Source organism: Balaenoptera ricei, chromosome 1 (genome assembly GCF_028023285.1).
Source record: "Balaenoptera ricei isolate mBalRic1 chromosome 1, mBalRic1.hap2, whole genome shotgun sequence".
Lineage (NCBI taxonomy): Eukaryota > Metazoa > Chordata > Mammalia > Artiodactyla > Balaenopteridae > Balaenoptera > Balaenoptera ricei.
Genome location: NC_082639.1, coordinates 147,682,605 through 147,698,381, shown reverse-complemented (window position 1 = coordinate 147,698,381; position 15,777 = coordinate 147,682,605). Strand labels below are relative to the sequence as shown.

General features: G+C 38.3%; 1 protein-coding gene across 7 annotated transcripts in view; it reads right to left on the bottom strand.

Moving 5' to 3' along the window:
- Positions 1-4,589: 4,589 nt before the first annotated feature.
- Positions 4,590-15,777, bottom strand: part of SWT1 (SWT1 RNA endoribonuclease homolog) — a 101,764-nt gene continuing 90,576 nt past the window's right edge. For 5 of the 7 annotated variants that reach the window (XM_059937868.1, XM_059937897.1, XM_059937877.1 and 2 more), the window contains one exon: positions 4,590-5,518. In XM_059937868.1, the coding sequence (XP_059793851.1) occupies positions 5,389-5,518 (130 nt within the window). In that variant the 3' untranslated portion in view covers positions 4,590-5,388. The remainder of the gene's footprint in view (positions 5,519-15,777) is intronic. The other 2 variants (XM_059937953.1, XR_009505646.1) reach the window with 2 other exon arrangements.

Below are 15,777 nucleotides of genomic sequence, written 5' to 3'. Positions count from 1 at the left end.
ATCACTTCTCAATTCCTATGTAACATGCTTAATGCAATAATATGTGGGAATACTTTGGGTCAAAGTTTACCTATATTACCATTGATGCCAAACAGGTAGTTTGGTAGCTAAAATTATATTCTTTAAGTATGTTTTGAATATAAGAAGGTTTCATAAAGAAAAAGATAGTGCTCAGTGACCAGTTCTGTTTATCCACATTTAAAAGGTAATTTTTTTTTTTTTTGAGGGAAGGAGAAAATAGCATAGCCTCAGCATAAATTAAAGAATTTTTTTTTTAAACCAGTATGGGTTTTGGAATAGTTTAGAAATGATATTGGTAATAACCACTCTTGTAATCAATAGTAATAACGCACGAAACATACTAGACTAGATCCCTAAAAAGAGTAGCAAAACTATAAAATACCTGTTTGAATTAACAAAACGATTATACTCAAGCATAAATCACAATAAATTCTTTTATTGTGATTTTCAAGGATAGGGTTTTGATTTTTGGCTTCTAGTATGTCTTAAATACTTTACCATTTTCACTGTTTTAGAATTCCTTACATAATCATATTTTAGGAAAAGACCTGGATTTGGGAATATAATTAGTGCTTAATATATTAGGTGTACACCCTATAATCCCTCCAGATCTCAGAATTCTTAACTTAAAACTGAAGTAGGCAACGGAGAAAGTCCCTCTAGGACATTACTGTAATTCCAGAGTTGCCTTTAGAAGGCTGAGTCACAGAAAACACGGTCTCTATAGTATTAGTCAATTTTTTGTAACCTACTTGTTTCAAAAAAGGATTTGAAGAGTCTCTCATTGAGACTTAAGATACAGGGTAAATTAACTGAGTGAAAAAAGAGGAGGAAATACCAATATATGAATCGAATATATCAATCTCAAATACTTAGTAAGGCCAAGCCACAAATTTGGTCCTGTTAACAGGAGACCTATTAAATAAATTATCTGAAGGTTAAAAAGCAATTACTGTGAAGCATCAGTTTTCTTAATAAGACCAGAAGTTTTTTAAGAGTCTTAAAAATGATAATGATACATTGAGCAGTAAGTAGAGTACATAAAGAGAGGGATGTACTCAAGTGCATATCATGGGTTCTTTAACTTACTGTTATTAGCACAATGGCCAATAAAGTACTTAGGCTTCACTGTTAGGAGCTCAGTGCTCTATTGGGGGTTTGAATAAGGGTGAGAAGCAAAAGCTCAGTTATTAAGCTGAGTATATACAGGGTTGATATCTTGTGGAAATACAAGAATAGATGGCTACACATTTGCTCAGAGAGAACAACAGGACTAATACAATTTTAGCCTGGAAAAAGGCACACAGAATACCAAACTTCAGTGAGTGAGAGACTGAAACCTCTTAAGAGATGAACTGAACTGTCCTGCAAGTTAAGAATAAGAGTTGCCAAGTTTGAAGGCATCTATCAAATGTAATGGTGGTCATCCAATCAATAATTAACAGGGCCAGCTATCCATTAAGGCTACTCTCAAATCATGATAGTAAGATATACCTTCTGCATTATGCAAGTGTTGTCTCTATCTTAACCAAAAGTGGTGCCAAGTCCTTAAAAGGTACAGGCTTGAAAGAAAACATCTGATAAGGGATTTGCATCCAGAGCTCTCTAAGCTCAATAAAACAATCCAGTTTTCAAATGGGCAAAAGGTTTGGAACAAGACACTCCACCAAAGAAGATAAATGGAGTCTAATAATAACATGAAAACATGCTTACTGTCAGATCATTAGGAAAATGTAAGAAGCAAAATGACAACTGGAGCTCTCAAATTGCTGGAGGAATTACAAAATTGTAAGGTCAGTTTGGAAGAAGTTTGACAGTGTTTTATAAAGTTAAATATCCTATGACGCAGTAATCCCATTCCTAGGTATTTATCCAAGTGAAATGAAAACGTGTTCTTACAGAAACCTGTGTATGAATATAGCAGCTTTATTCATAATCACCGAAAACTGAAAATTCAAATATCCTTCCAACTGGTGAATGAACGGAAGGGTGCATCAGTACAATGTAATACTGCTCAGGAATAAAAAGCGAAGTCCTTATTGATAAAACAACACGGATGGACCCTCAGAAGCATCATGCTAAGTGAAAAGATGGCTTCAAAAGCCTCCATTTGCGTAGCACTCTGGGAAAGAGAGCTACATGGCTAGCAGACACATCAATGGCTTTCTGAGATGGGGATGGGAGTTGCCTACAAAGGGGCACAAGGGAATCTCGAGGGGCAATGGAACTCATTACTTGAGTGTGCTGGTGATTATGGGATTGTGTTTGACAAAACTCAAAACTACAGTCTTACACTTGAAAAAGTTTTGTCTTTCTAGCTTAACCAAACCTTTAAAGGAAAAGCCTTTTTAAAAAAGTCTAGGACATGTCAATATTTTACCTGACTAGAAATCACTTCAGGGAACCGTTCATCCCCACTGGCCATGCAAGGGTTATGTACTGAGTTAATGTAGTTCAGCCGATAACCATTAGTCTACAATAGAGTTGTGAAGGCTAGGATATTGAATTTGGTTTGTAGTTAGGAACACTGAGCCATGTTGGTAGCTGAGATTTGAGTGTCTTATATTGCCTTACCTTCTAGGTTCATAGCTGTAAATTCTGCTCAAGCTCATGGAGTTGCTTATTTTCACTGGAGTGGGGTTTTCTGTTGTTTGTTGGCAAAATGGCTTAAAGAGCCACCAACTGGGAGGGAGACTGGACTGTCAGTCCAATCTAAATCAGAAAAGGAGTATGGGTGGCAGCACTTCCTAAGTGGAAGATGCATTTCATTATTCAATAGTGAGGTACATTCCCTCTAAGAAGAAAAAGGTAACTTCATCCCAACGCACATGGTAGGGAGCTAAAAGGCTCCAATAGATAGGTGGGCTTGGGGAGATGTCACATCAGGAGTATGAACAATGAGAGCTAGGTTCTTAAGGGAGACCACGACACTAAATAATTGTGGATCAACCCTGAAAGGGTGAAAGGACTTATTTTTTAAGATGATGGCTAAAAGATCAAGGAAATAAAGTTTTCAGGTTTGTCTTGTGTCCCCTCTTTCATATGACAGGCAAAGGCAATGACAGGAAAGTGAAATTAATCCATCTATGAAGTTCCAATCTGTGCAGTCCCAACTGCCCACTGCAGGTCCTAACAGGAGGACCCAGTAGGGCACAACAGACTCTAACTCTTTAGCCAACTTTTCTTTGGCTCAGAATGCTGGAAGAGCTGTGGCCTGGCCAAGCCAGAGGACCCTCCCTGGTCCTTTCCAGAAGGAAATGGACTATCTCGTGGAAGTAAGCTGGAAAAGGCTAGTGTAAAATGGTTCCAGGAACTTTGCTGTCATAATCCTCAGGGATGCTTCTCAGGAAGTTATCACCAGCTCCTCACTAAGGCAAGACTTTATGTAGACAGCCCTTGTCCTCATGGGACCTTTCCCATCAGTCCCTTCTGGTTCATGGCATGCTTATGAAGCTTCTGCCCAAAATATAATAGCTATGTATACTGAATGGAGATTTTAAAACCTGAAGTTCTAAAGATATGATCATTTCCCATGAAAACAAACTTATCAAGGTGGGGCTTATGATCCTTATGTCAACTGAGTTACTCCAATCCAGAGGGGAGACCCAGAAAAGAAAGAGCAGGGGATGGGAGGAAAGGGATCCCTTAACTCCCACACTGGACTGTTAGAAAAAAAGTATAAATTAAAGTTTAAGATAAGAAAAGAAGGCAACAAAAAGAAGAAAAAAACCCAAAAAAACCCTGACATTTCAAAGAAACAAACACTAAAAAAATTTTAAAGAATGTCTTCTAAAGATAAAAATAAGACTAGAAAGTTAAAAAACATTTTCACATATCAAAATAAATATTTAAAAAAGGTTGAAAAGTGACAAATTAACAAAGTGAAAGACACATAGATTAGGATAAAATTAAAATCCACACGCATAGGGTGAAATACGTATAAGTATTCAGATGATAGGAGTGAAAAGAAATTTCCTAAAAAGATAAGAGAGGAAAAGGGAGGTAATGAAGCACAGCAGGGAGTTCCCTGGCGGTCCAGTGGTTAAGGACTCTGCGCTTTCACTGCAGTGGCCCGCCGTTCAATCCCTAGTCAGGGAACTAAGATCCTGCAAGCTGCGACCAAAACAACAACAACAGCAACAAAAACAAAGCAGAGCAAAACTCAATAACAACTAGAAGCAGCTGAGGGATAAAAGTCTGAAGAAATCCTTGATAGGGGGAGGGGATGCTTTCTTGGCTCCTCAGGGAGGAAAAGGAAAGAGGCAGACAGCAGAGATGCTCTGGCAGCTTCTCCTACCCAGGCTCATACCCCTGAGGGCACTTTGAGCCCCAGGAGGAGGTGTGGCTTTCTAAGCAAACAAAGCTCATCGGATCCTTCTTCCTGCTAGTGGGCATCCTGCATAGTTCTCTTTCATTGGAGGTTCACTTTTATAATCATACCTGTATGCAGTTCAGAAACAAAATTTGGAAGTAAAATGAAAAGCAAAATCACTAAAAATAATTCACTGCTTTTTTAAAAAAATAAATTAACATTTATAATAGAATACCAAATTAGATTTAATCTAATGTATTAACAAAAGCATAATACACTTTAGTAAACAAGGATTTCCAACTTACGGTATAACTAAATAAGAAGTCAGTTAAACACTTGGTTTAGCCAGGGGCAAACACCAGCCACTGCTACCTGATAAATCCATGCTGTTTCACATTTACGAGGACACTGAGCAGAGGGGTCTCCCTGTTTTTCCCATGAGAAATGCATTGAAAAGTGACAAGGCCAGGGAAGAAAAGAGGCCACTGTAGCAAGTTGGAGCTGAAGTCAAAATTCTACTTCCCTTACCTTGGGGGAAGTGGAAGGGATACGTATTACTTCACCAGGTCTACATGGAAGACAGTTTGATCATAAAACAGCCCAGGGTAAGATTTCTCTTGTGGAATATGGTGAGCATGGTCATGTCCTAATTCTTTCTTGAGGTTTGGAAACGTCTCTGGTCACAAACCCATATTTATTGTTGAGAGAGACGCTAACACTGTGTCCTGGGCCTTCCTCAGATGCCGCAGTGGCTCTTGCCCTAAGATGACCAAAAAGATGGCTCTCCTTTCCTTAGACACACTGGCTCAGTATTAGGAGTAGAGGTAGGGAAGTAAAGTCAACTTCAGACGAGTTGAGTTCACAGTTTATCCCACAATGGATGCATTAGAACCTCAATGTGACTGTCGGTAATAGGCAATCATCTTTTTGTGCCTATGAGACATTGACATTTGAGACATTTCTTGCAAGCCTCCCGGGTTTGGCACAAAAGGTTGAAAGCTACTCTGTTGTTCTTGAAGACAGATGCAGTTCCTTCTAAGTTACAAAATCAGCACTTAGGTTCTATAGTTGAGCATGTCTCCACACCATCCCCTGTTTTTGGCCTCCGTATAGACGGAGGCGTTGCACTGTTGCATGGTATGTTCCATCTCAACCAGCTGGCGGCATCCGATGGTTAACTTTTCCCTAGGGGATAAAGAAATTTTATATCACTACAAGACAGCTAGTCAGATAAATGAAAAAAATCTTAATACAACAGGAGAACACTGGGATTTGAAATACATTATTTGATATTTGAGAGCGAAATGCCAAAGTTATGGATCCTTAGCCCAAACCAAACAACATGGGAGGATAAGCACTTAGCAGCACGGGTTCGCAGACAGTCAGCATGGAGATGATTCTGGTGCAATTCCTTAATTCAGGAATAGAGGTTCCCATGGCAGACCTGCTGTCAACAAGAATGCTGTGGAGGAGATCACATATTTTTGTTTGATTTGGCTTGGGAGTCAGAGAACAGGTAACCTGGAGGATACTAAGAGGGCGCACCTCCAGACAGGAACAGACGCTGGCGACGGGACAGGACGTTGACAGAGCGCCAACTCTTACAGAGAACTGTCAAGATAGGTAACCTAGCCATTAACAAATGCATACTAGATAATTACTCTAACCCAGAGGTGGGGAAGCAGGGAGTAAAGGCCTGATATCTGTCATGACTACTCACAATTTTATCTAAGATGAAGCCCGGCTGGACTCTCAAAAGCTGACAGGAGGCCTGCAAGCTGTGAGATCTTTAAGTTATCGGTTAGAGCACCAATCCATTATACATGGTGTCTATAGAGTTCAAATCTCATGGAAACCTATTTAAATCTACTGAGAGATGGTCTACATAAGCTCACAAAGAATAGCCAGTACCCAGTACAGCATCTGATATATAAGGTGTTCAAGAAATGGCAGTTAGGAAAATTACACTGTTACGACTTCTTTGGCTTCTAAGATTGCTCTGAACCATCTCCAGAGTGTTGGGGAGGACTACTAGCTACCTTTTCACACTACCTCTCCTCTGCCCCTCCACCCCCATGGATCCCTTGATGTAGGGTACAAAGGAAAAAGAAGTCAATCAGAACTCAAGGACTAGGATGAGAGCTAGTAGCGGCAGCAAAGTAAATACACTATATTTTGAGCAGCCTCACTTCCTGAAGACGCGTGGCTTCCCGGGGCTGGCTAAAACCTGACTTTTGGCTTTGTGTTACTCTAGTCCTCTTTCCTGTATTTAGAGTGCTTAAAATCAGTGTTATGTTGTTGCCAGTTCTTTACGACTGCTCAGAAAATGATTTTCTGAAGACCCTAAGAGGTCCAAAATTGGAGAGATGTAAAATGTTTTCTTATAAACTTGAAAATGAAATAAAAAGGGCAGGCCCCTATTCTTGTTCTTGGTTACTTATTCCACATGTGGAAGAAAATTCCTTTAGTAACTAGACTTTTAATCTATTTCGATGTCTTTTCTTTTTCTTCTCCTCTTTTTTCCTCCTCTCATAGTTAAGAGGAGAGCCCTATCCCCTCTTTTCATCCTAATGGCATTTCGTTTTATTTGTGGGAGTCAGCATTCTGACAATGGATTATCACGTACAGATTTTGTTTCCTGCATCAAGTTGTCATTGCTGGCTGAGGAAAGTACCAGGTGTTTTTCATCACATGTGTTGGGTCTATACTGGACTATGAAGATAGGAATTCTTGAGTTCCTTTTCCCTGCGGATTATATGTAGAATGGCAGAATATCAGATATGGCAGAATATTAACACTTTTGTCTACCATTCTGTAGCATCCCCAGTGAATCATCTCACCTTGCCTTTCACCTCTTGGTGATGAGATATTTACAACTGAGAGAAAGGCCATTACATATTTTGATATCTCTTAATTGCTAGAAAGTTCTTCCTTTACATTGAGCCTTAAAAAAATACCTATCTGACCTGTCTGCCTAAATTAAAACAAAACAAAAAGTTGTTATCCTTATTTCTTCCAATAGTACAAATATTTTATGTCCCTTATAGTGACCCTATTTCTCTTTTCCAAACTAAACAATCCCAACTCCTAATCCTTTCTGGAACAAAGCTCAAGACTGGAGGTTGCTTCTAGTTCTGCAATTCTATATTGCTCATGAAACTTCTAAAGAACTGCCGCTGTCTTTCTAAATTGTCCTATTATGAGTATCAAACTTAATTTGACCAAATCTCAGATGGGTCAAAATAACTGGAAATTTGATCAGATCAATTAAAAAATAATTCCAGTGGTTATCTGACTCATTTCCATAGCTAATTTTGTCAAAGTGGCATGGCAGTAGTGAATTTAAGTGCCCTAACTCCAATATTTGATGCAGTTTTTCCAAAATCCTTTTTAGGTACAAGAAAAAAGTCTACAATGGATATCTGTTTTACAACTCTCTCAATGTTTCTATACATTTGCAATGTGCATCTCAAATAAAGGAAAAATGGAATACAGTGTAGTGCATATAAAAACAGTATACAAACAGTTTCTGATTCAGAAGGTCCGGGCTGGAGCCTTAGAGTTGGCATTCCTTGCAAGTTCCCAGGTGGTGCTGACACTCAGGTCCAGGAACCACAGCTCTAATGTAATCTAGAAGATACTACCATGGAGCCAATTCCTGGAGTCAGAAAGCAGTAATCCCTGAAAGCACCTGCCGGAAGGAAAACAACGCTGCTCCTGATACACATGCCTCAGGCAGCACATTATCTGGATACGCCAAGTACTTTATGGAGCTGATGTCACAAACTAATGTGCATTTCACATAGAAAAAATGACCTTAGAGACTTGTCTTGCAAACATGTCAGAACATTCTGTCAAACAAAGTGAATTAAATACTGTTCCTAACTTACTTCTCATATATGTAGAAGATATCACATAAGATATTTGTTTGGTAATCTGTTTGATAACCTTGTTATAATTTACCATCCTGGATTTTCTGAGCAAACTCCTCATCTGCCCAGGGTAAGCAGTGCTCAGACCCCACTGGCAAGAGCAAAAGCTATAACAAAGAACCTACAAACTACAGAAGACAGAAAACACTCATTTATACATATAAACACCAAGGTTCTACTGTGTCATGGAATTCAACTTTTGATCAAAGTTACTTTCAATCTGAAACCTTAATTACTTGCTTTATCAGAACCTACAAAATAGTTTTCTGTTCTTGAGCTACTTAATTTCCTCCCTATTGCAATAAATATGGTGTTGGGCACATCAATAGCCTTTTCCTTCACAAGGAACACTTTACAAATCAAAAACAAAGATTAGCAAATTCAGACAATCTAAGTAACTGTCTTTGCCAAGTTAAATCATTCTTCTGTTTTCACCTCTGAGTCACAGGGAAACTCTGCTACCTCTTATCTATTGTGTTTGGCTCTGTGTCTAGTATAACTTACTGAAACAAAAAGAACCTCTGTCTTCTGGCAGCTTACATGAGCTATGGAGTACACCAGAGGCTAATATGGGAGGGACCACTCACTGAAAATATGGCAAATAATTTCAAAACAAACAACAGAGTAACAAATCTAAAAGCTAATAACCAAAAGCCCGTTGAACAGCAATCCCCATTTTCCAATGCATTCAAGATATTAGATGTATTTGATTTCTCTTAAAACTCACGCTTTTAGGATATAAGAGGGAGCTTATTAATTAATATCATAATTCAAATCCCTGGCATAGTAAGTGGAAGGAAAACAAAGAAGAGAAAAACGGGTACTACCACTTTAACTTTGAACATTCAAGCTTGACCCTTGCACCCCTCACCCCTGCAAAAAACAAACAAACAAACAAACAAAAAACCAAAACCTCCAAAGTATTTAAACAGTAAGCTGAAGTCAAAATAATTTTAGACATTTGATTGAAACCATAATGCAAGGGACTCTGTCCTCCAAGTTATATATGGTGAGCTTTCTACACCTTCAAAAGTATCACTAAGGTTGGAAGACATTGTATTTTTGATACAAATCTCATGTACACAAACCTTTAAATGTGGATTATCTGTAAAGATATATAAATAAGAGTACAACTGATTAATTGAGAGTCTGAATATCAGGGTAAAAAACCATTTTCACCCCCAGCTACAACAGATAATGCATGCCCCACTGGCTTCAGATTTTCTTAGAAAACTTATTTTAATCTAGTGAGTGAGTGAATTTTCATAGTTGTGCTGCCTAGTAACATTTGTGTATGATTATCAACCCTAGTGTCTTGATATCATCAAATATATTTATCAATCTAGAGTTTTACCAGTAGAAGCACCTTGATAATTAACTTTGTCACCATGTCTGCTCATACAATTTTATAGCTACACAAATATATCTGCAAATTACAAATGGCAAATAAACTGTGGTTTAGTGATACAGTGGCACATTACACAGCAGTGAAAATACCATCAGTTCTGTTACAGCTCTTGTTTAGAACACAAGAATTTGTTGCAACACCATTGATACATTAAGGAACAATTTGAGCACAACAAAAATTTCGTATTTTCTTATACAGGATTTCAGCAGTGAAAAATGCTAGATGAACAGAGAAAACTACACTGCAGCTGAACCAAACTGTTTAGGAATACACACAATACACACATGCATGTACTTCAAACACGTACCAGCTACCTCAGCTTTCCTCCTGTTATGAGCCACATCTCTTCATATCTGGTGCTACACCCTTATATCCAATTTCAGATTCTACCACATCACACTAATCCACAGGCTACAACCTTTCCTATGATCACGTCCATAAGCAAACTTCACCTTCTTTTTTTTTTTTTTTTTTTTTTTTTTAATATTTTATTTATTTATTTATTTATTTATGGCTGTGTTGGGTCTTCGTTTCTGTGTGAGGGCTTTCTCCAGTTGCGGCAAGCGGGGGCCACTCTTCATCGCGGTGCACGGGCCTCTCACTATCGCGGCCTCTCTTGTTGCGGAGCACAGGCTCCAGACGCGCAGGCTCAGTAGTTGTGGCTCACGGGCTTAGTTGCTCCGTGGCATGTGGGATCTTCCCAGACCAGGGCTCGAACCCGTGTCCCCTGCATTGGCAGGCAGATTCTCAACCACTGCGCCACGAGGGAAGCCCACTTCACCTTCTTTTAAAGGTAAAGTGTCAGATTTATTTTAGGACTTATGTATTTTTTAACCATTTAACATGTGTAAAACTGTGATACTATTTAGATTAGGTTCCTATCTTTTTTTTCAATGTCCCTTATTAAGTTTTTGAGTGACGTACCCCAACTCCACCTTTTCTATGAGACCTGTGGCTTTTACTGCATGAATTTGCATAGTTCAGTATGCAGTATGCAATTTGCATAACAGTGATACTTAGGAACACATATGTCATGTTATAATAGAACTGAGTGTAAACTTGACTATTGCTCCGTGCCTCAACATGGATGAATCTCAATGTTGAATTAAAGAACAATACGAAGAGGGCAGACAGCAGAAGCAAGAAGAACAATTCTGCAGCCTGTGGAAGGAAAACCATATTCGCAGAAAGACAGACAAAATGAAAAGGCAGAGAACTTTGTATCAGATGAAGTAACAAGATAAAACCCGAGAAAAACAACTAAATGAAGTGGAGATAGGCAACCTTCCAGAAAAAGAATTCAGAATAATGACAGTGAAGATGATTCAGGACCTTGGAAAAAAAATGGAGGCAAAGATCGAGAAGATGCAAGAAATGTTTAACAAAGACCTAGAAGAATTAAAGAACAAACAAACAGAGATGAACAATACAATAACTGAAATGAAAAATACACTAGAAGGAATCAATAGCAGAATAACTGAGGCAAAAGAACGGATAAGTGACCTGGAAAACAGAATGGTGGAATTCACTGCTGCGGAACGGAATAAAGAAAAAACAATGAAAAGAAATGAAGACAGCCTAAGAGACCTTTGGGACAACATTAAGTGCAACAACATTCGCATTTATAGGGGTCCCAGAAGGAGAAGAGAGAGAGAAAGGACCTGAGAAAATATCTGAAGAGATTACAGTCGAAAACGTCCCTAACATGGTTAGGAAATAGCCACCCAAGTCCAGGAAGCTCAGAGAGTCCCAGGCAGGATAAACCCAAGGAGAAACAGGGCGAGACACATAGTAATCAAATTGACAAAAATTAAAGACAAAGAAAAATTATTGAAAGCAACAAGGGAAAACAACAAATAACATACAAGGGAACTCCCATAAGGTTAACAGTTGATTTCTCAGCAGAAACTCTACAAGCCAGAAGGGAGTGGCATGATATATTTAAAGTGATGAAAGGGAAAAACCTACAACCAAGATTACTCTACCTGGCAAGGATCTCATTCAGATTCGACAGAGAAATCAAAAGCTTTACAGAAAAGCAAAAGTTAAGAGAATTCAGCACCACCAAATCAGCTCTACAACAAATGCTAAAGGAAATTCTCTAAGGGGGAGACACAAGAGAAGAAAAGGACCAACAAACACAAACCCATAACAATTAAGAAAATGGTAACAGGAACATACATATCGATAATTACCTTAAACGTGAATGTAGTAAATGCTCCAACCAAAAGACACAGGCTCGCTGAATGGATTACAAAAACAAGACCCATACATACGCTGTCTACAAGAGACCCACATCAGACCTAGGGACACATACAGACTGAAAGTGAGGGGATGGAAAAAGATATTCCATGCAAATGGAAATCAAAAGAAAGCTGGAGTAGCAATACTCACATCGGATAAAATAGACTTAAAAATAAAGAATGTTACAAGAGACAAAGAAGCACACTACATACTGATCAAGCGATCAATCCAAGAAGATATAACAGTTATAAATATATATGCATCCAACATAGAAGCAACTCAATACATAAGGCAACTGCTAACAGCTATAAAAGAGGAAATTGACAGTAACACAATAATAGCAGGGGACGTTAACACCTCCCTTACTTCAATGGACAGATCATCCAGACAGAAAATTAATAAAGAAACACAAGCTTTAAATGACATAATAGACCAGATAGATTTAATTGATATTTATAGGACATTCCATCCAAAAACAGCAGATTACCCTTTCTTCTCAAGTGCACATGGAACATCCTCCAGGATAGATCACATCTTGGGTCACAAATCAAGCCTTGGTAAATTTAAGAAAACAGAAATATCAAGCATCTTTTCCGACCACAATGCTATGAGATTAGAAATCAATTACAGGGAAAAAAACGTAAAAAACACAAACACATAGAGGTTAAACAATACGTTACTAAATAACCAAGAGATCACTGAAGAAATCAAAGAGGAAACCAAAAAATACCTAGAGATAAAAGACAACGAAAACACGATAATCCAAAACCTATGGGATGCAGCAAAAGCAGTTTTTTTTTTTTTTTTTTTATAAAGGGAAGACCTATTTTTATTTTATTTATTTATTTATTTATTATTTATGGCTGTGTTGGGTCTTCGTTTCTGTGCGAGGGCTTTCTCTAGTTGTGGCAAGCGGGGGCCACTCTTCATCGCGGTGCGCGGGCCTCTCACTATCGCGGCCTCTCTTGTTGCGGAGCACAGGCTCCAGACGCGCAGGCTCAGTAGTTGTGGCTCACGGGCCCAGTTGCTCCGTGGCATGTGGGATCCTCCCAGACCAGGGCTCGAACCCGTGTCCCCTGCATTGGCAGGCAGACTCTCAACCGCTGCGCCACCAGGGAAGCCCGCAAAAGCAGTTTTAAGAGGGAAGATTGTAGCAATACAAGCCTACCTCAAGAAACAAGAGAAATCTCAAAAAACCAATCTAACCTTACACCCAAAGGAACTAGAGAAAGAAGAACAAACAAAACCCAAAGTTAGTCGAAGGAAAGAAATCATAAAGATCAGAGCAGAAATAAATGAAATAGAAACAAAGAAAACAATGGCAAACATTAATAAAACTAAAAGCTGGTTCTTTGAGAAGAGAAACAAAATTGATAAACCTTTAGCCAGACTCATCAAGAAAAAGAGGGAGAGGACTCAAATCAATAAAATTAGAAATGAAAAAGGAAAAGTTACAATGGACACCACAGAAATACAAAGCATCCTAAGAGACTACTACAAGCGACTCTATGCCAATAAAACGGACAATCTGGAAGAAATGGACAAATTCTTAGAAAGGTATAACCTTCTAAGACTGAACCAGGAAGAAACAGAAAATATGAACAGACCAATCACAAGTAATGAAACTGAGACGGTGATTAAAAATCTTCCAACAAACAAAAGTCCAGGACCAGATGGCTTCACAGGTGAATTCTATCAAACATTTAGAGAAGAACTAACACCCATTATTCTCAAACTCTTCCAAAAATTGCAGAGGAAGGAACACTCTCAAACTCATTCTATGAGGCCACCATCACCCTGATACCAAAACCAGACAAAGAAAATTACAGACCAATATCACTGATGAATATAGATGCAAAAATCCTCAACAAAATACTAGCAAACAGAATCCAACAACACATTAAAAGGATCATACACCATGATCAAGTGGGATTTATCCCAGGGATGCAAGGATTCTTCAATATATGCAAATCAATCAATGTGCTACACCATATTAACAGATTGAAGAAGAAAAACAATATGATCATCTCAATAGATGCAGAAAAAGCTTTTGACAAAATTCAACACCCACTTATGATAAAAACTCTCCAGAAAGTGGGCATAGAGGGAACCTACCTCAACATAATAAAGGCCATATACTACAAACCCACAGCAAACATCATTCTCAATGGTGAAAAACTGAAAGCATTTCCTCTAAGATCAGGAACAAGAAAAGGATGTCCACTCTAGCCACTATTATTCAACATACTTTTGGAAGTCCTAGCCACTGCAATCAGAGAAGTAAAAGAAATACAAATTGGAAAAGAAGAAGTAAAACTGGCACTGTTTGCAGATGACATGATACTATACATAGAGAATCCTAAAGATGCCACCAGAAAACTACTAGAGCTAATCAATGAATATAGTAAAGTTGCAGGATACTAAATTAATGCACAGAAATCTCTCGCATTCCTATACACTAACAACAAAAGATCAGAAAGAGAAATTAAGGAAACAATCCCATTCACCATTGCAACAAAAATAATAAAATACCTAGGAATAAACCTACCTAAGGAGGTAAAAGACCGGTACTCAGAAAACTATAAGACACTGATGAAAGAAATCAAGATGACACAAACAGATGGAGAGATATACCATGTTCTTGGATTGGAAGAATCAATATTGTGAAAATGACTATACTACCCAAAGCAATCTACAGATTCAATGCAATCCCTGTCAAATTACCAGTGGCATTTTTTTACAGAACTGGAACAAAAAATCTTAAAATTTGTATGGAGACACAAAAGACCCTGAATAGACAAAGCAGTCTTGTGGGAAGAAAACGGAGGTGGAGGAATCAAGACTCCCTGACTTCAGACTATACTACAAAGCTACAGTAATCAAGACAATATGGTACTGGCACAAAAACAAATATAGATCATTGGAACAGGAGAGAATGCCTAGAGAGGAACCCATGCAGCTATGGTCAACTAATCTATGACAAAGTAGGCAAGGATATATAATGGAGAAAAGACAGTCTCTTCAATAAGTGGTGCTGGGAAAACTGAACAGCTACATGTAAAAGAATGAAATTAGAACACTCCCTAACACCATACACAAAAATAAACTCAAAATGCATTAAAGACCTAAATGTAAGACCGGACACTATAAAACACTTAGAGGAAAATATAGGAAGAACACTCTTTGACGTAAATCAACAGCAAGGTCTTTTCTGACCCACCTCCTAGAGTAATGGAAATAAAAATGAAACCAAACAAATGGGACCTAATGAAACTTAAAAGCTTTTGCACAGCAAAGGAAGCTGTAAACAAGACGAAAAGACAACCCTCAGAATGGGAGAAAATATTTGCAAACGAATAACGGACAAAGGATTAATCTCTAAAATATATAAACAGCTCATGCAGCTCAATATTAAAAAAACAAACAACCCAATCCAAAAATGGGCAGAAGACCTAAATAGACATTTCTCTAAAGAAGACATACAGATGGCCCAGAAGCACATGAAAAGCTGCTCAACATCATTAATTATTAGAGAAATGCAAATCAAGACTACAATGAGGTATCACCTCACACCAGTTAGAATGGCCATCATCAGAAAATCTACAAACAACAAATGCTGAAGAGGGTGTGGAGAAAAAGGAACCCTCTTGCACTGCTGGTGGGAATGTAAATTGATACAGCCACTATGGAGAACAGTATGGAGGTTCCTTAAAAAACCAAAAATAGAATTACCATAGGACTCAGCAATCCCACTACTGGGCATATACCCAGAGAAAACCGTAATTCAAAAAGACACATGCACCCCAATGTTCACTGCAGCACTATTTACAATAGCCAGGTCATGGAAGCAACCTAAATGC